Below are 27,154 nucleotides of genomic sequence, written 5' to 3'. Positions count from 1 at the left end.
TTGATGTACTTCTCTTGTTCCTATGAACTGCTGGCCTTGAGGTGGATTGTTGGGACTGAGGTTGATGTGTTGGCTGCTGCTGAGAAGGCTGGGACTGAGGTTGCTGTGTTGGCTGCTGTTGAGAAGGCTGGGACTGAGGTTGCTGTGTTGGTGGCTGCTGAGAAGGCTGGGACTGATTTCTTTGTCCCTGATTCTTGCTTACCTACAAATTAAAGAAAGCATTTCAGATCACAAAAAAAGGTCACAAACAAGCTGAAAGTTATAATGAAGTGCAAACGCACACGTTGTCTTTTTGTTGGTGCTTCGTGCTGCTGCTGTTGAGAAGGTTGTCCAGTAGGTGCTGGTTGTTGAGAAGGTTGCTGTTCAGTAGATGACTTAGGAGGATTCTTGCAAGTTTTAGCATTATGTCCAATCCCTCCACACTTTCTACAGTGGATTACAACCCTCTTTCGTAACCTTTTGTCATGATCTTTTCGTTCTGTAACATCTCTCTTTCTAGCTTTCTTTGGCCTACCAGGTTGAGTGACACTTGCTGGTGGATCCAACTCCAGCATGTCTGACTGTGGCCACTGAATATCTCCATTAATAGGCTGCAACACATTATCATAGATGGTAAAAAATACCTCCCTATGATAGCAATTAGCCAACATTTTGTAGGGATCCTTTTTAGCTCTATGTAGAGCAGCAATTGCATGGGAACATGGAATGCCACTCAAGGCCCACAAATTGCAGGTGCACTCATTTTTGTCAAGGTCAACAGCAAATTGGGCTCCCCGTGGCCCTTTTGCTTGATAACCTGAGCTTGAATTCCATGTTATTTCCCATTGTGCTGCACGTTTGACCCTTTCTTCCACAATTTGTCTAATGAGTGGTTCACCATCTAACTTGTATTTTTCCATTGCTGCCCTTCTCTTTTGGATCCTTTCCATGAGGTATTCCCTAATAGCCTCCATCATAGAAATAATAGGCTGGTCCCTAGCCTCTAAAATATGGGCATTAAATGATTCACAGAGGTTATTAACCAACATATCACACTGTGTATGTTTGGAAAAAAAGGCCTTACACCAATGTCGAGGGTGTGGTCCCTTCTTCACCCATGCATGTGCTTCTTGGTCATAGGCTTCAAGGTCATCCAAGGCTTGGTTGAAATGTTCAACTGTTGTGGTGCTTGCTATATGCCACAATCGATCCTTTAAACCTAATCCTGGATGTTTCTTCTTGAAATTCCTATACATGTGTTGAACACAGTATCTGTGTTCAGAATTTGGTAGAACCTCTGCGAGTGCTCTGTCTAGTCCCTACAAAAAATATCACAACAGGTATAAGTTAGATATCTAAGCCAAGTGGTTAGTTTGAGGGCAACAAGTATGCTATATTAAAAGTTCAGGGGCTTGTTTTTACCTACACTAAAAGTTCAGGGGCTTAAAATCTGCTATAAAAAGTTCAGGGGCTTGTTTTTACCATAGAATAAAAGTTTTAGATCTCTCATTAAACTTTTACCTTCTGCTGGTCGGACATGAAAGTATAATGTCCCTGGTTCTGTATTTCCAGGTCGGCACTCAAGAGGGTTAGGAACTATCTCCATTGCTCCGTGGCCTCTTTTTCAACAGCTGCTCATGCAACTGGCCAAAAGCCGTTGTTGGGATCCACTGCAATAGCTGTCAACAGCTGGCCTGGGTACCTACCTTTAATATGACATCCATCCAAACACAAAATAGGTCTGCACCCATCTTTAAAGCCTTTCTTCAGTGGGCCAAGGCAGCAGTACATCCTCATGAACCTTGGATTACATCCAGGTTCTCTAAATGGAGTGAACATAACCTCCATTGTACTGCCAGGATGAGTCCTTTTAATTTCTTCACAATATTGCCATATTTTTTTGTATTGTGACTCAGCTGACCCCTTGATCTTCTCTATAGCTAGTGTTTTCGCCTTAGCTGCAACATGCTTAGATACTTCTGCCTGGTAGTCTTCATGGACTGTTTGCCTTAACTCTCTTGTTGGCAGATTGTTATTTGATCTTATCCTCTCTACATACCTGTCAGACAGCCACTTGGGTGTGATATTCTTATTTTTCCATGCATGGCTGCATGTTTCATGGACATCATGCAGACTCTTTACTACCAAGTCCTTTGTGCCCAGAGCCTTTTCTATTGAAGCAAATACAAACCATTTACATGGTTCCCTGCACTTGGCCCTCACCCTGGTGGGCTCATTTTTACTAGTCCAAACAGGTTTACCCATCCTAATCCCATACTCAGTCACAGCAGATTTGAATTGCGCTCTTGACTCAAACTTCATCCCAATCTCGAATTTGGGATCCCTGAGGAATTTCTCTAGGACAAAGTCCTTGTATCTCCCTTTGAATTCATCATCTGAAGAGTCATTGTCACTGCTCAGGTGATCAGGGATGTAATCTTGTTGGAGTGAATCTATATCCTCTGGTGCCTGGCTAGTTTGTTCTGCTGATCTGGTTCTCTTTCTCCTAACTTGTTTCTTTCTCGCACCTTGCTGTTGTGTTTCCAGGTCAGTTTCTGTTTGCCTTCCACAAACATTCTCCTGTTCTGAACATTGCGTCTGGTCAGTTGTTTCATCTCTCTGCTGTTGCTGTGAAGTTTCACCACAACCATCAGCATTCGAATTCAAAATGTGCAGCATAATCTCTTCACCACCATATTCATTGGCACCACTAAATCTATCATTTTCTTCCTCTACTTGTGATTCAGATTCATCATCTATGTTTTCACCCTCTGCTTCATGTTCACCTTGCTGTTCACCACCATAGTCAGCTTCATGTTCACCCTCAGCTTCATGTTCACCTTCGTGTTCACCACCACCATAATCAGCTTCATGAACACCCTCTTCTGTCCCAACATTACTAGCTGCATGAGTGCTTTTTGCTGTTTTTGCACCCCCTACCTTTTCAACCATATCTACACATTCTACTGGCCTAACATTACTATCCCTTTGACTGTTTTTTGCTCTTTTTTCACCCCCTACATTCCCCAACCATACAATCCCTTCTACTACTCTTCCCAGTACCTACATATCTAGTTATGCATTCTTCCTCATCTACTTCCTCTATGACAACTCCAATTTTCTTTTTCCCCTTGTCTGGTGACTCTATTATTACAGCATTTTTCAGTTCTTCAATTTCTGGGTCTGTCAGATGATGGCAATACACTTCCATCACCTTGAATTTATATGCCCAGTCACAGAATGTCCTAACATGGGTATCAGTAGACAATTCTCTCAAACCATTCCTCATGTCTGCAACTGGTTCAAGGTAATAGTATAAAATGGTTGCATTACGATGACCAACTTTTCCAATCATTTTATTCAACTCATGCATTGACATACGTTCAGCATCACACATATCTATGTAGGCCACTTCTCCATTCTCATAACTGACATAATTTTCCCAATTTATTCTTCCCCCATGGTGTAATCTTATGCTAAATATTTCACATTCTGGATCTGCATATCAATATGAATATATTTTTTCAATACAAGTTGGGCTACAACAAATGCAGATAAATATACTATTCAAATTCAAATATAATTAATTAAAATTTCAATTTCTTTTTCACATGCTTTTTATCAAGGGGAAACCCTAATGTAATGCTTAAATCGAAGTTAAACAATAAAAAAGTTCCAACTTTTAATGAAATGCTAATTATTTGTCAATCCCTACAGTTTTTGAACATCTAAACAACAAACTTTGGTACCCACCACTATATCCCCACATCTAGGACCACTGGCACGTCACTTTCAATAACCCCCACCACCAAAATTTTACTCTTTTCACCCATCTGACCACTAAATATGCTACATATTTCACATTTAAAGGTTCGAATGAATATACATACCATAAGCGAGGACAGGATCAAAGTATTCATTTTCTGGCCTGATTTGCCACCCCTCCATTGTTGCTTCAATGTCGATGATACCCAAACCCGACAAGTAGGAATTAACTCTCTTGCTCTTCTCCCTCCGCAAAGATCCTCAAGAGAAGATGAAAATGGGTAAGGCTGTTGCTGTGAAGTTTCGACTAGCAGTTGGGTTGGGTTAGGAAAATGGAGGGAAGGTGGAGGAGTTGTGCGCTTTTTGTTTAGAATATACGGACAAAAATACCCTTTGAAGAAGCACAGTTGCATTCGTGTGAATTGATCCTCCGGTTGCAAAACCGTAGAAACTGGCTAAAAGGGCCACGGTTTACCAGTTTTACAAGTTCAAGGGGTTAAAGTCAGAAAAAAATAGATGAGGGGCTTAATTTTATCTAGACAAAGAGTTAAAGGGCCAATTGGATAATTTGCCCATACCAATATAAAGCCATCTTTCTAATTATCCAAATTACTAAGTTCTCAATCTCTGTACAAAAATGCCAAAATGCAACTCAACAAGAGCTGCAGAAACTCAATCAAGCTTAATATTCTAGTCAAAAGGCTAGAGGCAGTAATCAGGATTAAGCCCTAAAGAATAAATTTATAGTTTTACCCCTAAAATGAATCGAGTTGAGTACTTGCAGCTCATATGAAGTGTGAATTGGTATCCGGTTCTACGTCTAAACTACCAAAACTACTACATGCCCCACTCTTAAATCTGGTTTTGGCACTCATTTTTTCAAATTGAATATACCTATTTTCTTTATTTTTCAATTTTTTAGTTACATTAGAACAATACTAATCAGGTTGCTTCCCAAGTTGAGTTTAATAACTATAGCTTGAGAGTAAGTTGGTTACGTGTCCCTTTATAACAAATAATGAAGAAAAATCAAATTAAAAAATCTAAAAAGACAATTGTTGCTTCAAATTCAGTTAAGTTACAACTTATCTGTGTATATGTTATGCTATAGCATTTCAAGAGCACTTCTTTTACTAATTTAACGAATGACATTTTAGTTCTCAAGAGTTTATTAATTAACAAATTCATATTAAAATATGTGCTTTTTTTAATAATACAAATCATGATTTTGATAGGAAAAATATGTCATTGAAAAAAAATGTAAACTGCTAATACCAACAACAATTAAATTTTGGCATATATTTGTGAAAAAAGGAAATCGATAACAAGTGATGAAATGACAATTTTGTCCTCTATTGTAAACTTTATAGTAGGACGTATTGGTACTCGACATATAAAATCTATCCCACTCTAATCTCAAAAGTATAAAATATGGTACTCGACATATAAATGTTTCCCACTCTAATCTGAAAAGTATAAAATATGTCTTACTTTAGTCCTAAAATATAAAATCTATCGCAATTTAATTCGTTAGCCATCTAATTTTTTCCACTTAAGTATAAAACTTATCCCATTTCCTTGAACGATTTTACTTAAGTAAGACAAATTTAATAATTCAAAAACTAAAATGTTCCACTTTAAAGTTTAGGGACAATAGTGGGAAGGCATGTATAGTTGAATATTGCAAAGTGGAATTAACCCAACTATTACTACCAAGAGCAATTAAAATTTTGATAAATATTTGTGGGAAAAAATAAAAAGGGCAAAATTCTTCGATGGCCATTAAACTATTCACTGTGTTTATTTTTGACCATTAAACTATTTTTCGTCTCAATTTAGCCACTCAACTAACTAAATTAGTATACCCATGGTCATTTTGTTTGGTTTTTGCTTTTAATTTACAAAATAAACCAAACACGTGCAATCATGTGCCTAAATCTAAGGGTAAATATGTCCATTGAACTTCTCCATCTGACCTAAAAGCTCTGACAGCCATTCAACAATTCAGCTCACACACATTTGATCATTCAAACAATTTTTTGTTTCAATATAGTTACTGAACTCTTAAATCAGTAGACTAGTGATCATTCTATCAAATTTTTCTGTTAATGCTAAAGGAATGAGCGATATATGCATTTCATGTACCAAAAACAAGGACAATTTTGTAAGATCAATTTTTTCCAATCTATAGTTTAAAATTTTTTAATTAACAAAAAATTTTAAAATCTATAATAGTTGCTTTAGTATATTCTAATTTATAAGTTTTGACAAAAAAATTTATATGCTCAAGTTCTTGTGAATTATTTCCAAGCACCCTGAAATTAAATGAAAATAATAGATCTAATGACAAATTTTGAATTAAAACTCGCTAATGACCCAGTGGGTCTGTTTGGATAGAGTGTTATTTGAAATAATAGATCTAATGACCCAGTTCACTATTTTGGTGAGTTAGAGTGATCAATTTGGATGAAAGATCACTAAGAATTTATTGTTTGTATAGTTTAATGGCTATTTAAGATTTTTGTCTCATCTATTTGGACGAATTTACATATGGATTTTGGCGTGTGGAGTACACATGCAACTCGTTCCATTAGAATTAACACTAAATTTGGATGGAATGGCTACTAATATACACATTTGTGAGTTGTGTGGCTATTTTGAATCAAAAAATAATTGAATGGCTAAAATTGTACTGTCAGAATTGTTCAGTGGCTCCTGAAATTTTGCCTTCAAGTCAAGAAGTTTAGTGGACATATTTACCCTTAGGTTTTGATATATGATTTATAAGTGTTAGGTTTATTTTATAGATTAAGAGAAAACTTTGATCAAATGGCCACGAATGCATGGATTGGTTGGTTAGTTGAAGGATTGAATTGAGATAAAATATAGTTTGATGGTCAAAAGTAAACATAAGGAATAGTTTAATGCCGAGATTTTTTTGCCCAAATCAAAAAAAGGGACTGTTGACAAGCAATGGAATTACTACCTTGTGACTAGGGCTGCAAACGAGTCGAGCCGAGTCGAGGTTTGAGCTAATCGAGCCGAGCCTCGACTAAATTTTACCAAACTCGAGCTCGAGCTCGACGAGCCGGCAAATTTCGAGCTCGAACTCGACTCGAATCAAGTCGAGTCGAACTCGAAAAAAAAATAAAAAATAAATATTTTATTAAAAAATAAATAAATAAAATAATATTTTTTTCTTAATAAATAATAAAATATTAAGGACATATACGTAATTTTACTATGAAAATAAAAAATAAAAAAAATATATATAATATAATCTGAGCTCGAGCTCGAGCTCGAATTTGACTCGAGCCAGCTCGAGCTCGACTCGAGTTCGATTAACATCGAACTCGACTCGAGCTTGACTCGAGCAGCTCGCGAGCCGCTCGATTCGTTTGCAGCCCTACTTGTGACCATCGAGCTTTTTTGCTCAAAATAAAAATGGGGACAGTTGACAAGTAGTGAAATGACAACTTTGTCCTCCATCAGACATCTTATTTACAGAACTCAGTTTTTGGTATTCCCCTTGGCTACTGCGTGTTGTGTGTGTATTTTAGACACATACAGAGTGAGAGAGAGAGATCAACCGCAATGTACCGCCAACCGGCGATGGGGGACTACGGCAGCAACGGCTACCACCACCACACCAACCACCAGCACAGTGGCGGTGGTCAGGTGGCAGCGGGGCATCGAGGAAGGCGGGGAAGCCGCGGGAGGCAGCGAAGAGATGGCAGCGGTAGCAATAGTAGTGCTAGTAGGGTTTATAATTACTACGGCGCTCAGCAGCAGGAAAAAGAAGAAGAAAGGGCTCCTCCGCCTCCGCCGTGCACGGACTTTGATGTTGCCTATTTTCACTCCTATGCTCACGTTGGCATTCACGAAGAAATGATCAAGGTAGTACTATCCCTTTTTCCTCCGAATTCTTTGCTCAATTTAGGAAAGGTTCTACATTTTGTCGTAAAAGTTTAACTTTTTTACTATTAATTGAATTTGCGAATAATTTGAAGAATTTGTTAAGAAAAAGAGGTGTTTTTGTTGATCTGTTTATTTGTTTTAGGTTGTTTCTCTGTCTTGTTAGGGAAAGGAACTTAGTTTTTCTGTAATCTTGTAATTGTAGGGATTAAAATCTTGGTAAAAGTTTACTTTTTTGTAATTTGGGAAAGGTTCTACATTTTATTGTATAGGTTTAACTTTTTCACTATTAATTGAATTTTTGAATAATTTGAAGAATTGGTTAAGAAAAAGAGGTGTTTTTGTTGATCTGTTTATTTGTTTTAGGTTGTTTCTCTGTCTTGTTAGGGAAAGGAACTTAATTTTTCTTGAATCTTGTAATTGTGGGGATTAAAATCTTGGTTTTTAGTTTTTCTGTAATCTTGTAATTGTGGGTATTAAAATCTCAGTTTTTATACTGTGGGGAACTTAATTTTTCTGTAATCTTGTGATTGTGGGGATTAAAATCTTGTTTTTAGTTTTTCTGTAATCTTGTAATTGTGGGGATTAAAATCTTGGTTTTTATATTTTCGGTCTATTTGGGGTGGCAAATGGTTCGCAATACTAGGGATTGTGTTACTCATTGTAGTGCTTGAATGATGTGTTAATCTGCTTCATCCATGCAGGATCGTGCACGGACTGAAACTTACCGGAACGCAATTTTGCAGCATCAGAGTCACATTGCAGGAAAAGTGAGTTGATAGCCGTAAAAGGGTTAATTTTTGTGATGAATGATGTTAATGTCTATTCCTATGTTATCATATATTTGAATAACATCAGATAAGGTTGATCTATGTAGTAGCTATAAGACAGAAGATGCTAAACCTGTAAAGGATCTCTGTGGGATACTTTTATGAAATTCGTATGGTAGTCGTGCCTAAGATTCATGCTATACACTCTTTAAGAGGATATATCCATGAAAATTGTAGCTTGACTATTCTTAACTGATGCAATTTTCTGGTTAATATTTGACTTCTCAAATTCATACAATCATGTTTGCAGGTTGTAGTTGATGTTGGTTGTGGAACAGGGATTCTTTCCATATTTTGTGCTCAGGCTGGTGCTAAAAGAGTAAGATATTTTTGTGATTAATCTTTGTTACATGCTTAAATCACATAAAGTCTTGTTGTACATCAATAGTATTTGGCCCTTAGAATGTGGTGCAAACAAGTCAAAGACTGCCATAGGAAAGGTTGTTCTACATTTAGAATAAAATTTTTCACATCCCACATAAGTGCTAAGAGTGCATATTAAAATGCTTTTGCTTCAGAAAGACAAGGAGATAACGAAAGCATTGGAATTGAGTTTCAGATGTGCAGATGCCTGCATTGACTTTTTGTGGAAAAGTGGGCTGACATTGATTATCTATATTGTAGAAGAGAAGCTTTTCCATTTTTCTTGTCTTCTTTGCTTAAAGAGATTTCATTACAATTCTCTATCACTGTTTCTTTCTGTTGCTATCAGCCTGATGTTAATGATTGTTTCTGTTGCTATCACCCTGATGATAATGATTGTTTTTCCAGGTGTATGCAGTGGATGCCAGTGACATTGCCATACAGGTACTTTCTTTTCTTGGGGGGAAAAAAGAAATTTTGACTTAAAAAAATGAAAAATGCCTCAAGTTGTTACTTATACCAGAAACAACGGCCATCATTAGTACCTGCTTTGGCATTTTAATATTGTGCAGTTTTACATGTTTAGTTCTTGAGTTTTTCATTAAAGACAGTGTATGTTGCAGAAGAAATGCATCTATGCAACAACTTGATTTTAACATTTCTTGAAACTCCGCTAGAAGGACATGGTTATGAGTTGACAATTATATTTTAAATTGATTGACAGGCAAATGAAGTGATAAAGGCTAACAACTTATCTGACACGGTCATTGTTTTACATGGGCGTGTTGAGGTAGGTCACTAGTAAACAAGCATTTGTGTCGCTATTTTGTTTCCAAAAGGTTGGGTTGATTTTATTGTTATTTGGCATTGGATGATTGGATTAGAGTTTGATATTGTAAACGAGCATTTGTGTTGCTTATAAAGATGCATCTATGTCACTGTTTGCTGGTTTGATATTTCTTCTGTTTAGCTCTTGACATTTGCTGGCTTGATCAGAATTTGATCAGCTGACTTTTGCAATTGGAAGCAGAAATTCTTGTATATGTAAGCTCCAAAAAGATAATATATAAGTGCAAGTATAGTTCTAGTCCCCAATTTCTTAGACCGAGGAACGTGCCATCCTTAACATATCTTGATCATAACTTGAGTGCTATACTGCCTATGTTGATCTAGTCTTGTGTGTGTTAGGACGGAAAGAACTTGCTTTTCTTAGTTTTGCTCATAATTGTCTTGTGTTTGTCAACTATTGATCATATTATTTTTCTTGATGTTATTGTGTTGATTACGAATAACATGGCGACCTATTATAAGAGTATGTTACTAGAGTAATTTAATTACTGATGATTATTGGGTTTGAAAGAGTTATAGTTGCATTAGAGATGAGCTTCGATAATTAGAGTAGGCATTTGCTCTGTTGGTAAAAGTTATTTCAAGAGTAAAGATACAAATCATATAGGTTGATAGGTTTTATATGGCTTGCAAATCTTCTATGCTAGCTCGTTTTTGAGACAAAGAATTTGCATTTAAGTTCATGCTATGGTATCTGTTTTTTCTACTTATCGGTGCATCTTGTCTTCATCTATCTTTGGCTTATCAAAATTTTGTTCATGTCTCTGTGTCGTGCATCATTGATTTCTATTCCTTAAGCTACTTGTCAGTAATAGTTTTAGCTGAGATTTGAAATAAGTAAATAAACATTCTATCATGTTTGAATAGCTGGATAACCACCTGAAGGTTTTTAAACACGCGTGATTTTGAGGCTTTATTTATCTATAGGTAGAAGTAAGGGATCAGGGGAAAGATTAGTTTGTTTATGATGAAAAGTATGACAGTGCCATTAGGTTATTCATTACTTTTGTTAGAGATTATGCACATTTGTAAATGCATGTGATTTGGTCTAGATTCTTCATTTCTTTTGAGAATTCTATAGCGTTACTTGTCTATTATACTTCATCAAGATGAAAGTATGTGCATTCTTCAAATCTGCATATTGTTATTCTTTGAAGCAGGATTGTTGACATTAGTTAATGTGTTCTTAGGCAGAAACTCACAAGCAATAGCTGAATGATAAACTTGCTTAATTTGGTGATATATATATTTTTTTGGCAATTAACTATACCTGGAGTTATTTATTGGTCTCCTGAAAAAGTTGCTATGTCATATTGTCAACAAGAACTGCAATGAGGCAAGCTGCATTTTAGGTCTCTTGTTTAAGATGTTCTTATGAGGGCGGTACAATCGTATCAGCTATGGGAAATGGAAATTGGAGGAAATTGTTTGATACATTCTTTCAGCTTGAGACCATGGTTTAATGGAAATCACTTTCTAAGTCACAGGCATTTTAATGTTTGTTAAGTATTTCCTCTGGTTCAGTTACATCTTGTTCATGACATCCAGAGTTTTAAAGCTAAATTCAAGGTTTTTCTTTTTATTTTTTTCGGCCCTGTCATTTAAGGCTGGTTATTTGCTGTTGTTTTTGGCTTGCTTTCCACGCCAATCCCTCGACCCCTCTTATTGATTAGTGAGCGGTTTGTTATAAAATGACGCGAAGGAGTGCCAATCTGTTTACACATTGGAGACCAAGGTTAGACAAAAGGACAGGGAATAAAGCAAGGGCCTAATCAAATGGTATATCAAACAAATACTCAAGCCTTCTGCAACAGAATGTCCTCTTTATGTACTCAAATTTTTGCATCATCTAGCATTCGACACATTGAACAGTTATGTTTTTGAGAGCTAGTGGAACAAAATGCATGCTAGACACAGCACGATTAACCTAGCCATTGCTATAAAAACTTGCATTATTATTTCTTAATTGTTGGGTATCTTTGCATGCAAACTAAGAGGAAAGATTGAAAATTTTCCGTTGACTGGACTGTTTCAGCGCGTTTGGGGATGAGCTTTGGGATATTAACACGTGACATCAGATTCAGTTTGCATTTGCTGCTATTTTGTATAGATATTAGTCATCTTATGTACTTTTGAATAAGGCCTATGTTGGAGTTTTAGGAAGAAAAGAATAGACGAGAGAAGTTATGAGAGGCAACTAAAAAAAAATGAAAAAAGAAAAACAGAGAGTTACATGACAAACTTTGTCCAATCTACTTTGACAGTTTAAGAAAGAGGTTTGACGATTTAGGATGAAAAGAGTGGGATGATTAACGACTTTGGTTGTTAGAATTTTCTTGTTTAGTCCTTATTTTTTTTTGGGGGGGGGGTGGTGGTTGGTTCTTGGGGGGTAAAATTGGCATTTCAGAAATTTTACCAGCTTTAATTACATTTTCTCTCCTTTTTCCTGTCAAAGTTGGACAGAAAAGACTCTGGATTCTGTTTCTACAAGTCCTCTCATTACTCTTTCATTCTTGTTAAACTCCCTTAGGAAAGAAAGTGTTCACTTTTTTTCGAGTCTTCTCTTTTCTTCTTTTCCCTTTCCTTTTGAAACTAGCTGGAAATGTTTCTTTTTAAGCTTTCTTGACATGAGTATGTCTTGTTTTGTTCATCATAGGATGTTGAAATTGATGAAGAAGTCGATGTTATCATCTCTGAATGGATGGGCTACATGCTTCTTTATGAGGTAATCCACAAACAGGGATGCCATGCATATGGCCCTTCCCAATATCAAAGTGCATTTCGACTATTTAATTTTCTTGTTTCTAATTTGATATGCAAGTGCCTTGTAGAGCATGCTAGGAAGTGTGATTAGAGCAAGAGATCGTTGGCTGAAACCTGGAGGTCTAATTCTTCCTTCAAATGCCACGGTATGATGACTTGTTCCTTAGTATGCCAAATTGTTGCAGTCAACTGTTAATGCAAACTTTTGTTCACCTGGTTTGTAACAAATCAGGCTAGGAAAATGGATCAGGGAGAATTTTATTGGCACAACACTTGAGTTTTTTGTTAATTGATTTCATTTTTTAATTTGAAACTAGAAAGATCCATTGCCAATCTTGTAATTTTTTCAACTAGAAAATAGTTAGAATGACCTGATAGGGGCCAAGATGGATTTTGGTAGTCAGTTTGATAACTGAAGATCTATTGTGTGAACATCTTGTCTCTGTCTTTTTCTTTCGACATGAAGAATAGTGAAATTGCAAAGAGCATCATGGTAGTATCATTCTTATGCACATAATACATCCAGTCTAGTATGTGATAATAGACTCATTCTTTCGTGTTAGTTATCTGGACTTTGAAAAGAGATTCACTTTGGTTTGGTATTTTGTACTTTCTACAGTTATACATGGCACCTGTGACACATCCAGACCGATATTCTGATAGCATTGACTTTTGGCGCAATGTGTATGGAATTGATAGTGAGTACCTATGCAAGATCGGTGCTTTATTCTTGATAACTGTTTGATTATGCATCTTATGCAAGGGAAGCTCCCTTGATGAGTAACGAAGTAATTTTGGGTTTAAAACTATTGTTCTTACCTGAGATAATTTAGAAAATGTATAATCGGGCGTCCATTTTGCTTTCTTAGAAAATTTGCTTGTCTTGTGTATTCTGTTTTCAATAGTGGGTATCTGGCATAAATGGGTTTTATTTACCTGAAGTTTTCACTTTAATGGTCCTTTAATGGACAGATTTTCTGTTATTTCTTGGCCTGGCAAACAAAGTTATTGGAGGTATTCCAGGTCAATTGCTGAAGCAATACAAATTGCACTCTGGATTGAGTACTTAATTGTTTCCTTATCATGTCTTTGATACTTATGCTTTCTGGAGAATAACCATTTAGTTGACTTTATGAATAACTCCATTGGAGGCTTATGTGAAAATCTGGTTTCATGACAGTGTCTGCAATGCTACCATTAGCAAAACAGTGTGCATTTGAAGAGCCATCTGTGGAGACAATTAGCGGAGAAAATGTTCTGACGTGGCCTCATGTGGTGAGCTTTCATTCTTATCACCTTCTGTTGTTGGCATTCATTGCACTATTTGTATTTTTAACCATATATGAACTTTTCACGGTTAATCTAGCAGAGAGATCATTTTCCGACTTGCCCTTCTAATTGGGACTGGTTTCATGCATTTGCATTGGTGGCACTTCATCTTCTATGATGCTGTGTCACCTTTTGCACAGCCATATGTTTAAGCTCTCATTTGAAACTGGGAATTTAGTGAAAACTTGTTGTAAACCTATATGCCAAGAAAGAAAAGCAGAGGAGCTAAAAGATGGTGAAGTGGTTCTTGGATCACAAAAAGAAACATCTAACTCAGATGTTAGATCCAGAAAGCTAAATTTTTCTCAGAGCAAAGGGGACACCAATTTTGTAACCTAGAATTTATACTTTGCTTATTAACATATTTCACATCTAGAGTTATTTTATATGGTTAATTTTTAGCAGAAAATCCTGAAGGAAGTGATATTCTCTTTCTTGAAGTCTAATTTTGAAGTGTAAAGTGTTTTTTCTCTTGGGATACTTCATATAATGCTAGGTAATACTTTGACATATTCCAAAACACATCCTTAAAATATAATTTTCTCATATTTATATTCCAACTATTATATTCCAAGAAAGAAAAGCAGAGGAGCTAAAAGATGGTGAAGTGGTTCTTGGATCACAAAAAGAAACATATAACTCAGATGTAAGATCCAGAAAGCTAAATTTTTCTCAGAGCAAAGGGGACAACAATTTTGTAACCTAGAATTTATACTTTGCTTATTAACATATTTCACATCTAGAGTTATATTGTCTGATCAAATTTGCTCCATTTGTGCCTTTAAACATCTGAAAAGTTTTTTCTTTTATCACATGATTGGTAATGCCAATATGCTGATGCTTTGTCTGCATTTCCCATTCTGACATTGAGTATTCTATGGTTTTTCTTTTGGTGACACATGCAATTTACTAATTGAGATTCTTATAGAATAACAGTTTCAAATGTTTGTGGTAGTTAACTGGGTATCCTGTTTTGCCATACTTCTTATGCTTCTTATGATGTCTGGAAACATGGTTTGTTGTTTTCTAGTTTAGATTGTTTTTTATGCAGAGGTACATCATCTTTTTTCTGATGGAAAGTTATATAGTGCATGAATTGTTGCTTAATTACTTTTTCAACTTTGTCATAGGTAAAAAATGTGGACTGCTATACAGTTTCAGTTCATGAGCTAGAGTCAATCACAACAAGCTTTAGGTTTCAGTCAATGATGCGAGGTAAATTGTGTAAGAATCTCTTGTCATCTCTTTTAGTTTTGTACATCATATTGTTGATGATCTTGAATACTTTTGTTTAGTGGAATGATCACCTAGTAAATCTCTCTGCTTTTCAGCACCATTCCATGGTTTTGCTTTCTGGTTTGATGTGGAGTTCAACGGGCCTGATCTAAATCCTTCCAATAATGACACATCTTCATTCAATGCATCCTCCAACGGCTATGTTACTGATCCTAATCAGCGAAAGAAGCGTCCCAATCCCAATGAAGCACTTGTGCTTTCAACTGCACCTGAGGATCCTCCAACACACTGGCAACAGGTGCAGTACTACTGCTTTTCTTTAGAATTTTAACATCCAAAGAATGTGTGTATGATATAAACTATTAGTGTTTTTCGGTTTCCGATCATTTGAGTTATTTTGTGCAACTAATTTGCAGTTAGACTAGTTTTCTAGCAATCTTACCTGTAGTAGAGTACTTATCTGGGTTTTTGGGCTTTTCTGTTTCTGGAGGAGTGACCAAGTGTGTTTGTAATTTGTTATATATGGAACTGGAAATTATATATCGGTGATAATTGTGAGAAATTGTCTGTAACTTGATTTCTTTTCAGCAAGTTCCACAGAAAATTCTGTCTGTTGAAGAAATTTTGTCCGTGATTTCTTTCTATTGCCAAGAAGTAAGCTATTTGCTGCTGAAATTGGTTCTTCATTGGCATTGATAACTATTACAAATTCTAAACTTGATTTAGTCTCATGATTTCTTTTTATACTTTCAAAGGCTAATTCCTGTTGCTGGGTTAGCAAGTTGATGACTTACTCCCCCTTTTATATCCCCATCAGCATTTGCAGTGTTTTTGGATCTAGACTCTTTGATGTGAAACTTACTTTGGGCCTTCCACCCCATTTTGCTTGGCAGACCTTGATATACTTCTATGATCCCATAGATGTGGAGCAAGATCAAGTTATTGAAGGTTCTGTAACTTTGTCACAGAGCAAGGAAAATGCTCGGTTCATGAATATCCATCTTGAATATGCGTAAGTTAAAGCTTATGACTCTTGAAACTTTAGAACTTTTGATTTGCTTGTTTCTTTACTCTTGTTTTATCTTATACTGAGCCTAAATCTTTTAAGAGTGAATTTGCTCCTGCAGATCTGGTGGTCGATCATTTGTAAAAGAGTCAGTTATGCGATGAGCTAGCTAGGTAATTCCTTCCGAGTTAATTTGTTGGGTTCATGAACTGGAGCTAGAGGATTTCAAATGGAACTTTTCTTGGGCTGTTGTGTGCTAATTTGTTCTGCTTCTTAGATTGACTGCCACTTAAGAGTTTCAACATATTGTTGGATTCACGTCATTTCTACTGTCATTACTTCCTGAAGCTTCGAGAAGTAATTGGATATGTTTGACTGTGAAAAGTGAAATTTTAATAGTTTTTCTTGTACAAAATCAAGTACAGGAAGATGCTGAAAGAATTATTGCAATGACCCTTGGTGCCCTGGAATGGTTGGTGGTACCTGTAACTCATACTTTTAGAATGTCATACATGGAAAATAGGTAAAAGCAGAAACTGTGACTCTTGGGATTCAGGTTAGGTGTTGTGTTTTTCTTGTTTATGCCTTGTGGCAGATAGGATCTAGCTTTATTGTTGTTGACGATTCTAGGATTTAGCTTTATTGTTGTTGAGCTTACTAGGATTTAGCTTTACTGTTGTTGAGCTTATAGTTATTCGGCCGGTTAGGAGAAAAATATTGGTTGATTTACTGAATATTTCTGTAGTATTTATAAGGTGTCCCAACATTTCTCTATGTTATACACTGCTATGAATCTTGACATATCTGTCTACTATTTTTGGATCCAGCTGTGATAATGTGAGATCGAGTGGTAAATTTTTGAGATGAAACAGGCTTTACATCTTTGTTATGGTAGTAGGTACATGCGCAGACTATACTTTCAGTGTGTGTTTGTCTTTGAAAGAAAGAAACTGGATATCTGTAAATTTGATCACTATGCACTACGTAACAATTTCTTAGTTTGTAAAATGTTGGTTAAATCGTTAATGTGGCGATGGATTGTTAAATATATTCGTGGTTTCAAGTAGATGCGTATCAGACTTTACTGGAAAGTTTACAAGACAAACATGATCAGGAATTTTGACTTTGTTGAATGCCCGTTAGTAAATTTTAGGCTTGGCCCATGTTCAAATCTGACCGTGCCTCTCGATAGTAATGTGAGGGTTAACTGCTGTAGTCTGTATTGTCTATGGAAACTTTTAGGTGGTATTGCCTGCAGTCTCACTTTGGCTTAGCCAATGAAAATATCAAGAGACTCAAACTTGATGAACCCCTTGTGCGATAAGAAGCATCTGATTTTGTTTAGTGCTTGATGATAATTGAGTGCGTAATTGTTAGTTTGTAAATTTCTGGAACAGAAATGCATTTAACTTGATAGCCTAAAGATGTAAGCTGTACATTCATGATCATGCAAAGAAGCTTTATGAAGCTTATATAGGAGATCATTCTTATCATTATGGGTTCAAAGACGAGTTTATACTCATCAGTAAGGCAGTTAGTAGGATGTTTTCTGGTAGTCCTACTTGTTCTTCATACAATTATACATTCAAATCTTGGAAATTCAAATAGCAAGATGTAATAATTCTCGTTGTCTATTTCCCTAATCTTCTTCCTCTCGCCTCAAAAGGCATTAGGATTGATTCATTTTGATTACTATTCAAGTGTCAGCAAGGATTCTAATTTGATTATACGCAGTATCCTTTTCAATGTTTGAATGCAGCACTCAACTATTACTAAACATTTTATGGAAGACCAAGAAATCTTTCTTATTAACAATTTGGTTGGAACTTTTCATCAGAAAGTGCTGTAGAGTTGTTGCATTTTTGTCTGTATCAGGTATTAAAAAATGCACTTGGCAACCAAGTACATCCATTCTTTAAAAGATACAACTGATATTGGAGTTCTTTCCTCTCCATTACAGAAGTACGATGGCCTCAAAAAGTCACTGTATTACTAGTCTAGTCTACTATTTCAAACATATTTATAGTACATCAAGCAGATGATTGTGATCGATCTGGGAGGATTTAAAAAAAGGTTAAAAAAAAAACAAGTAGATGATTGCTATCAAACATTGAGCACAATCTGGTTGACAACTACTGTTGTCGACCATCTAGAAGCATCACTAATCCCTCCATTACTTAAAGAAAACTAGAATTTCTTAATCTCTAACAGGCACACTATGACACTAACATATCTAGAAATGAATATTTCTTGTTTCGTTTTGTTCTTTTTAGACTATTTTTTGTGTTTGTCATTACTAATTCTCAATCTAGTTTAGCAAGATATCAGAAGCCGAATCCATTTAACCATATACATACATATATAACTGATAAGATTATGGATTGGCAAACATAAACTTGATTCTCAGTTTTCAGGCTAAAGAGCTGGTTGATTCAAATGGAAGATTTGCTGTAATTGTAGGAGTTCTAGGACATCACAAGTTGCGATTTTTTCTTTCGTTGATCACTTGTTTTCAGAATTATTTGCATGAGATATGCATATGCAGATTTTATCTAATCACAATTACCACAGAAAGCTGCCTTTTATTTTATTTTATAACTTCCTCAAGCTTTCTGGATATAGCTGCAGACTACAGAAACAAGTTGCTTATTTGATCTATTCAAGTTTGTTGTTATTATCCAAAAAGTGTTTCCAGCAATTCGTTAATAAAATTTGCTTTTTATTAAAAAAAAATATTGTTGTTATTGTTGTTATTAATATTGTATTAGTATTGTCATTGTTATTTTGCAATTATTTGACCAGTTGATCAGAAACTTCATAGCTTTAGTTCAATGAATATCACCAACACTATTTTTGACAAACAATTGCAATTACCTCTAAGCAATTTAATAGCTGAATTATGCTTAGGGTTTCAAGGGTATAATTTCTATAACGATAAAATTCGTTTTAGATCTATTCCCATCTAGAATGATAATATTTTGAATGCAAAAATTTGATGTTCCTAAGCAATTTAGAACACCAAATTGCCATTTATGATCCAATTATCTTTTCCATTTTAGAGACTTATTTAGAAGAGAAAAGAAGGGTCTACGAATTAGGAATGAGGAATTAACACCATATATCCTCTACTTGTCTATGCTTGATTCTTCTGATTACCTTGTTTCTTGTTACTGGTATTCTTTTTTTTTTTTTCTGCAACGTTAGATTTTTGTATTGATTGGCAAAAAAACTTACATGAGCAAAGGCTCAAGAAATTCTATACAAGAGTGTGAGACACACTGAGGATTAATCCATTCCTCATCTTGAAATATGCCTAAAGCATAATCACTAATCACTTCACATCTAGAGTCTAAGCTCCTATCTAAACAAAAGGAGCATTTCTGAAATAAGGACCTGAGGTCGTTAATATCATCTATCAAAGTAGCCATTTTGATGTCCTTTGCCATCCTTTCCGTTATCATCTTCAGTAGCTGGGGGCTGGGGATGTGGACAACAATTTCCTTCCATTGCTGGTGTCTAGCCTTTATGATGGCCATTTTCACAGCTTCTGCAGTAGACTGCATCTGATTCACTGTTTTTCTGTCAATAAGTGCCCAGGCAGCCACCCACTGATTGTTGAAAGTAGATGCAAAAATCCCCATGCCAATATTGTGTGTGTCTCTGTGTGTGTGTGAGAGAGAGAGAGAGAGGGAACACAAAGTTTAAAACATTGTTTATTGAACTGTTGAAAAAGTATTTGTTTAGTGATTACAACTTTTAGGTGTTATAATTGCTCAATTATTGGAAAGTAGTGCAACTCCTATATTATATGCAACCCAAACTGCTATTTTCTTTTTGGTTTGTGACATTTCCACTCCAAATTCTTTTCTATTTTCCTGCCCAATCCATTTAGGGTTTGCTTGTCGTATTTAAGAGCATAAACTCAGTAGAAAATTCTTTGTGTCTTAATCTTCTTCCACACCCTCAGATATTTAGTATCTTTATCAACTTCAACACACAATAATTTTTATGTTCAGTTGTCTGAACCAGTATGGTCTAGTGACAACTACTAAAGCTAGTGGAAATCAAAAAGCTAAATGGATTTAGATATTGCTTACTTAGCAACTTACATTTAGTTTATTCACAGAGGCGATGAAAGCTCATAATTGAGATAACTATAATATATATATATATATATATATATATATATATATATATTTAACATTTACTTACATTAAGAAAGTTCAATATTTTTCTTAACTCGATTTCTTTTGAAAACTCATATGGCTAGGGTTTTTTGTCCTTAAGTTTTCGTTAGTTTTGGGTATTATGTTACCTAGCGTATTGAGGTTTGTTCAGTTCCTTAATGTTTAGTTAGATTTAATCATCAATTTTAATTATCAAATAAATTCAAGTCTTTCGGAAGCCCTCATATCGCAACAATCTGAATGATTGAAATCTCTCTGGCAAAACTCGTGAACAAGATCATCTTGTCAAAGATGGATTTCTTTATTTTCATCAATCAATTAGTGGTATGGCCCAGAATCAGATTCAAATTCTACCATGTCTAAGATGGTTTACACTTTTTGGCTGCATGATATAACATATATTTGATTCTAGAGGTATCCTTGAGCAATCATTTAGGCAAAATTCAACTTGGATGAATGATCGTGATAATATTTTGGCTGCATGGCAACAAATGAGATGAGCTAAGCCGCCATTATCGGTTAAAAAGAGAGATTATATGAAATCTTTACTTTTTAAACAAACCTCCCACTGATTAAGAGAAGAAAAAGTTGGTATTGCCTAGCATTAATTTAGTTTAAAGCTAGATTATATTAATCCTAATGCATGATGAGCTTATCATCAATAGAACAACAAAAGAACAATAACTTTCCGGGAGATAACTCGTGCAAACCATAAAGTTGATGTATCGATTACAATAATTGCAGTTAATTTAATTCTTCTTTTCGCTTTGAACTGCACGTAGATTAAAGACTTAATGTAGAGCCAGTGGAAATTGCTGCAGCACACAGTTAGCTATTTGTCTGGTTGGAGATTCGAATCTGTGACTCTTTCTGCCTAGATATGGTAGCTTGACTTGGGATTGTGGAAATGTTTTCTAGCATAATTGAATCTCCATATTCACAAATTTAATACATTGGTTCTAAAACCATACTTTTGCTTCACTGTAGTATCGTCCCTGAATCTAACTATGATTCACGATGATGGAGGAAATGGATCGAAAAAAGGGAAATTTTAGTTACAATATATCTAATAAAACAGTTTGGGCGAGAGGGAGGCTGTGAGTCACTCGGAATACGGATTTGTGGTTGGTTGATTCTTTCAAATTGATTCAATTTTCACTTGTGAAAATAAGAACTATCTCAAGTTACACTAAGTTATGTCACAAGCTGTGCACTTGTAATGGTCCTAGAAACATATCGTCCAGGAGAAAAGGGATGGTAGGAAAAACAAAACTAAAATGAATTACAACTCTAGCAATCAAATTATATACGGAAGTTGAATAGTACAATTCCCTAATCCTAGAATAAGGTTTTTCGCCAATATAAAGAAATAGAAGAAAATACTTATGGAACATTTCTTGGTATCATTTTTGTGTAAATAAATGGAAAAATTGGCATAGTGGAGCACTTAGCAAGAAAGACCAAATTTATGCATGCGGAGTCAAACAACTAGACAGTTGCTTCCCTATAAGGGTTCGTGTAGAATACTCAAAACATTCTTGCAAAATTATTTGTTATTGCCAACTAAAATGACCCAAAACTACATGAATTCCAAGAATACACTTAAGCTGGATCCATAAAACCGTTTCAATATTTTGAACTTCAATAGTTTGATGGAAATGAGCTTAAGAACTTCTATACCTACACATCAATCCAGTAGCAAAGTCTTTGTGTGGAGGCAACCACTAAAATTATGAGGCAAGAAGTCTGGGTGTCATTAGGTCCAAAAGAATCTTAGGACTATATTTTCACCACCTTAGTCATGTTTGCTTTCCAGCTGGATTTTTTTTTCCTTCAAACAAAATGGAATACAACTAGGAATAAGCTAGATTTTGGGATCCGTATCGGAGGAGTTTCAAAACTAGTAGCAACAAGTTTATTCAGCAAAATTCAAGCACTTGCATATTCATGTAAAACTTGTACTCCGCAAAAAAAATTCCTGTGATTAAATTGATCAAGTCACAATTTTGGTTCCCAAAGTTTAGGCATTTTGCCAAGTATAATCTCAACAGTCAAGCAATAACAGCTTGAAAAAACTTGAATACAACAACTAATCTGGTCTCTAAAGTTTCCAATTTAATCAGAAAAGGACACTTGACAGGATTTGGTCCCTAATATTTCTCATCTTGTTTGAAAAAAAAAAACAATTGTTAGATCATGGACTAGCATTCTCTAATGGTGAGGGTCATGTAAAAGTCACTTCGATGATAGTTAAAAATAAAAAATAAAAAATAAGATCTGTTGTCCTAAAAATCTATTGGAATCTATAATTTACTCATTTCTCACTTCCATGCTAATGTTAATCACAGCTTCAAACTTGCACTTGTTCTGGAAAATTAGAAATTTTGGATCTCTATTACAAAGTAACTCTTTCAGAGAATTCTAAATCTTTTATTTTGTCTTCTTAGTGGATGCCCACATGATTTCTCAACATGGTCAGTGACTGAGCTAATTCTATCTATATATTTTCCTTTTTGCCAAAATTGAAAAAAGACCAAATTTATAACCATTGAAACTTTGAGACCACTTGGGTCACAGTTGGAAACTTCAGAGAGATCAAATTTGGTTTGTTGTAAACTGTGGAGATCACTTAGTACACTACCCAAACTTTGGGGCAATTTGTTCTCCAATTACCGCTTAAAAAAAAAAATCAAACTATTTATGCTTTTCCTCTACAATTTTGGATCATTCTATGAATCTCAATTAAGTTTTATATGTGGTCAAAACCGTAGCTACTTTTAGTGTTTCAACAATCCAAGGTTTTCACAAGTTTAGTGCAAAACATGGCCATGACACTATTGTAAATTGTGCGTCATAATGAACGTGTACCAAAGTCCAAACAACGCACAATTGACTACTCACAACCCATGGTGACCATAACATCTAAGAAAAATGGCTAGCTACATAATTTTTGAGCGAAAATTACAAGTTTAAAATGCTTAAGCTAAACTAAATTAGCCTACAATTTGAATATTAATTACTAACGAACCAATATTCAATTCATTCGACGTGAGATATAGGCGTGACAAATATAGTTACACTTGTTTATTGAGTTAGTGTACATGAATAAAATTTACGTGTACAACAAAATTATATAAGCATACACTAGCTTATGTAAAAAAATATAATAATCATACAATCTTATGAAAATCTCAACTATGCCTGCTCCGGTCCTTTCATCGCAATAGCCCACAACCAATTAAACCTAAAGTTACAGTCTCTATGCTTTCTTTGAGTAGGGTGCAAAGGAAGGCACTCAAATGGCCTCTTGCCCCACGTTATAATTTACTTAATGCGTGGTACAGCATCTTATCATCTCCAGGAAGCTTCATGTTGTGTCATTATTATTCATCTCATGCTGGAGGAAAAAATGCAGTGCATGAGGTTCTTGTTATCACATCTTTTTATCCACCCATGCCCGGCATTTTTGCACGCTTTTTAACAGCTTCAATCATTAAATTCCAAACAAAAAGATGAAAGGCCTCCACAAATCATTTGGGAAGGTCAGACCATGAATGCTGCATGCTTGTTTATCATTGCTGTTTTGGTTTTGGATTTTTATGTTCCAAACTACAATTTCATTGACTAGAAACTAATGTATTAGACTTGTGAGCAAGTCCAAGATGGCCCTCCAAGGTTTTTTAACTTTTTTTTTTTAAAAAAAAAAATCCTTGTAAAAGTGTCTCAATTGCTCTGGTAAATTTGGGTATTTCCTTGTGTTCTCAAAGGATATCTATAGCCCCTTAGTGACATTTATATTGTCATATTTTGTAGTTTACATTACACAAAAAATGTCACCTTATAAGAAATGGATAGTTTGCAAAGATAACTCTCTCAAGCATACGCATATTAAAAATTCAAAATATGCATTGCACATAGAAAACGCCAAATTGACTTGTTTCATGAAGAGGGCATGATCGAACAATTGGTGGAGGAAAGTTTATTTCCAAGACTTCGCCCATGGGTTGGGTGACTAAAACAAAGGGGACTCGAGGATTATTATTTTGGATCTCCAATTGTACTTGTTTTGGTGTACCGATATAAGTGACAATTCTTTGAATAAAAAATTTGCCTACAAACGTAGAAAAAACCAAGCATAAAACTTAAGTATATATACGATGATTGAAGCTGTGCAATGATGAATACAAAAAAAAATAGAATGTTACCCACAACAGATAATTCTATTTCTGCAAAGGGTTTTTCTAACGCGTGGTTAACGAGCATCCGTTGGCACATTAATAATTATTACTTTCCATCGCATTTATACACTTTTTTTAGTTGGTTTTTTTGTTGTTCTAAAAATCTTATATTTGAAGTACATCTTAACGACTGTTCAACAAGTACCCGTTAGGTACTCCTTTATGCAAAAGCCAACTAATTAATTCACTTTTTAAACGATTTCGTAATTATCTTCTATAACCGCTGAGACAAATATATATATATATATATATATATATATTTATTTATTTATTTATTTATTGTGGTTTGCGTTCCATGTATGGGCTCCGTCCACTTTTACCATTTTTAAAAATGTATTGCCTACAGCTAAAAGAAAAGTTTTTCCGAATAAATATTTATGGTTTCTGCTTTATAAAAATTAATTAATAGAAACGTGGAGCATGGGCTTATTAAACCAAGTCTATGCTTTTGATGACAATAATATATGCTAGTACTATATGAACCCACGAATTGGTCAAATCAATCATGGTGCAAAGTATACATGACAGTTCATTTACACCCCACAGACAAAGGATAAAAGGGGCTAGGCCATTTTTGACCTCTTTTGCACCATTGCCAGTTAGTAATTACAACCATTGTTTACCTCGAGATTTCAGCAGTAAAACTTTTTAGTCCTGTATCAGTACCATAGTTTACTCCATACTCCGACTAACTATTTTAACTTTTTTTTTGTAATCATTTTGTCTACAAGGTTTGTTAATCTAGCCAGAGTTTTTTTTTTTTTCTATTAAGATTTTAAATCGAAAACTTTCTATTTACAGTCGCTCTCGTCTTACCATCCAATCCAACCTTCTCCCTAATCTAGTCAAAATTAAAAAAGCAATGAACATGCAATTTTAATTTACTTGATCGCTAAATTTTCGTCCTCAAAAAAAAAAAAAAATTTAGTCTCCAAATCATTCAAATTGAGTTTATTGTCATATAATTATTAAAGAGCATTAATTCTTCTTAAAACTGACCAGACCATATGGGCATTTCGACTTTCGAGTTTCATATGATTGATCTCGTAAAGCATGCAGATATTTAGGCAAAGTACTTTTATTCGATTAAAGTAAAAGAATGTCGATACAATAAAAACAAATAAAGGTAAGGGAGGGGGAGAGTCCCTGTCACTCAATTAAAGGAATTAGAGGTCCGCAATTTAAAATTTTCATTTTCTCCCCTACTTAAAAAATAAATAATAAATATATTATAAGCCAATGAATGATCAAAAGCTTTTATATATCTCTAATGTTCCTAAAACCAGTAATATTTTGCAATTAAAAATTAACATTTAGCATACATATTTTTAAGGTTGTGTATATAGATTGCTTCCTTCCCAAAATTATATGATTAAAACTAACTAAAAAAAAGTTATTAAAATAAATGGACAGAAATTCCCGTTGCCTGATTTTATGCCTTAGGATGGTGATTCCCAAGCAAAAGTTCTTTAGTTGCAGCAAACACATTAAAGTTAATTGATGCAGTTCCGCACATAGGTTTCAAACTTTATATTAAGACATGCCTGTGTTTAGAAGTAATAGAATCACTAATAAAGTGACTATGCACTTTGGACTTAAAGAAGCTCAAGATTTATTGTCCTTTTTAGGTACAAAAGGTGGCTCTTCATGCATATACAAAAAGAAAGCAGAAGTGATCAAATTTAATATATTACTGTACAAAAAGCTTAATAGGGCGTTCCAAGGAAGGCTAGCCTGAAACATAGGAGTAATATAATCTATGCCTTTTCAAATAAACTATAAATTATGTTGAAGCTCCACTAATGTCAAGGGTCTCTTAATATATAAGACATAATTGTAAAAAAGTGTTGGTAGGCTGCAACAAAAAAAGTAAGACTTGTATCAATTCTACAAAAGTCTGGTAGATCTTTAGTTAAAAGTTAGTATTAATTCATTCGACATCAAAATGTTTGTAGCCTTTCAAATATTATGCAATTATAGACTACAATAATTTGCAAATCAAATCAGGTCTAAGGAGAAAATAAAATTTTCAGATGTGGTGTATATTCTCAAAATTTGAGCGGTTGTAGATTGAAAATAATACTTGTATTATAGTAAAAGTTTTTTTTTTTTTTGCTTTTTGAGTTTAGCTTTTGGATTAATCTCATATATTTGTATAGGATTTCACGGTTGGATGCATGATATATATATAATTTAAATTTAAATTTAAATTCAAATTAATTATTATACATTCAATGGTAACGGTGTCAATACTGTCGGTATATAAAAGATAGGGCAAATTACATTTTACCCCCATGTGGTTTAGTGTTTTTGTACATAACTCCCCATGATTTCAAATGTTATACATAACCCTCTCATGATTTGGATTAAAATGTTAAAATAACAAAATTTGCAAGCCATAACGAAGTTACCTAAAATGTCAAAAATACCCCTATGTAAAGTTGAAAATTATTTATTAACTTCAGGGGGTTATGTGTATATTTTAAAAATTATAAGGGGGTTATATGGTAAAGCATTAAACCATAAGGGAGTTATATGGTAAAAACATAAAATCATACGGAATTAGTGCGTCATGTATATTATATTTATATATTTTGGTCATTTCAACTATTTTAATTTTTAAACAAAGGTAATTTTGATATTTTTAAAGATTCCATTACAAATGATCATTTTCGTAACTTTGATACTTTAATC

The 27,154-nt window shown here is 34.6% G+C and overlaps 2 protein-coding genes across 5 annotated transcripts; one reads left to right on the top strand and one right to left on the bottom strand.

The window, feature by feature from the left end:
• Positions 1–209: 209 nt before the first annotated feature.
• On the bottom strand, positions 210–1,518 carry LOC113715855 (uncharacterized). The gene is made up of 2 exons (XM_027240155.2): positions 1,501–1,518; positions 210–1,298 (listed from the first exon to the last, which is right to left on the bottom strand). The coding sequence occupies exons 1-2, from the start codon at positions 1,516–1,518 to the stop codon at positions 210–212; spliced, it is 1,107 nt and encodes a 368-aa protein (XP_027095956.2).
• Positions 1,519–7,270: 5,752 nt separating this feature from the next.
• Positions 7,271–16,836, top strand: LOC113717302 (probable protein arginine N-methyltransferase 6). Of its 4 annotated transcripts, none has more exons than XM_027242088.2 (14): positions 7,271–7,641; positions 8,364–8,429; positions 8,740–8,808; positions 9,261–9,296; positions 9,577–9,642; positions 12,358–12,426; positions 12,533–12,610; positions 13,084–13,162; positions 13,645–13,739; positions 14,924–15,017; positions 15,125–15,327; positions 15,923–16,041; positions 16,157–16,208; positions 16,461–16,555. In XM_027242088.2, the coding sequence occupies exons 1-13, from the start codon at positions 7,339–7,341 to the stop codon at positions 16,197–16,199; spliced, it is 1,320 nt and encodes a 439-aa protein (XP_027097889.1). In that variant the 5' UTR covers positions 7,271–7,338; the 3' UTR covers positions 16,200–16,208; positions 16,461–16,555. The 4 variants fall into 4 exon arrangements, with proteins under 4 accessions (XP_027097889.1, XP_027097887.1, XP_027097891.1 ...); XM_027242090.2 differs by having other exon boundaries at positions 7,289–7,641; positions 14,924–15,008; positions 16,461–16,836; XM_027242086.2 differs by having other exon boundaries at positions 7,272–7,641; positions 16,157–16,555.
• Positions 16,837–27,154: the final 10,318 nt, after the last annotated feature.

This window comes from Coffea arabica, chromosome 11c (genome assembly GCF_036785885.1).
Source record: "Coffea arabica cultivar ET-39 chromosome 11c, Coffea Arabica ET-39 HiFi, whole genome shotgun sequence".
NCBI classification, from domain to species: Eukaryota; Viridiplantae; Streptophyta; class Magnoliopsida; order Gentianales; family Rubiaceae; genus Coffea; species Coffea arabica.
The sequence above is the reverse complement of the archived record's forward strand: the minus strand, read 5'-3'. Positions and strand labels throughout refer to the sequence as shown.

Bases quoted from the DNA above. Each gene is read 5' to 3' on its own strand.
- LOC113717302 (XM_027242088.2), top strand. From the start codon at position 7,339: ATGTACCGCCAACCGGCGATGGGGGACTACGGCAGCAACGGCTACCAC. The intron at 12,427-12,532 runs GTAATCCACAAA...AGTGCCTTGTAG, and splicing joins GCTACATGCTTCTTTATGAG to AGCATGCTAGGAAGTGTGAT. The intron at 15,018-15,124 runs GTAAGAATCTCT...TCTGCTTTTCAG, and splicing joins AATGATGCGAGGTAAATTGT to CACCATTCCATGGTTTTGCT.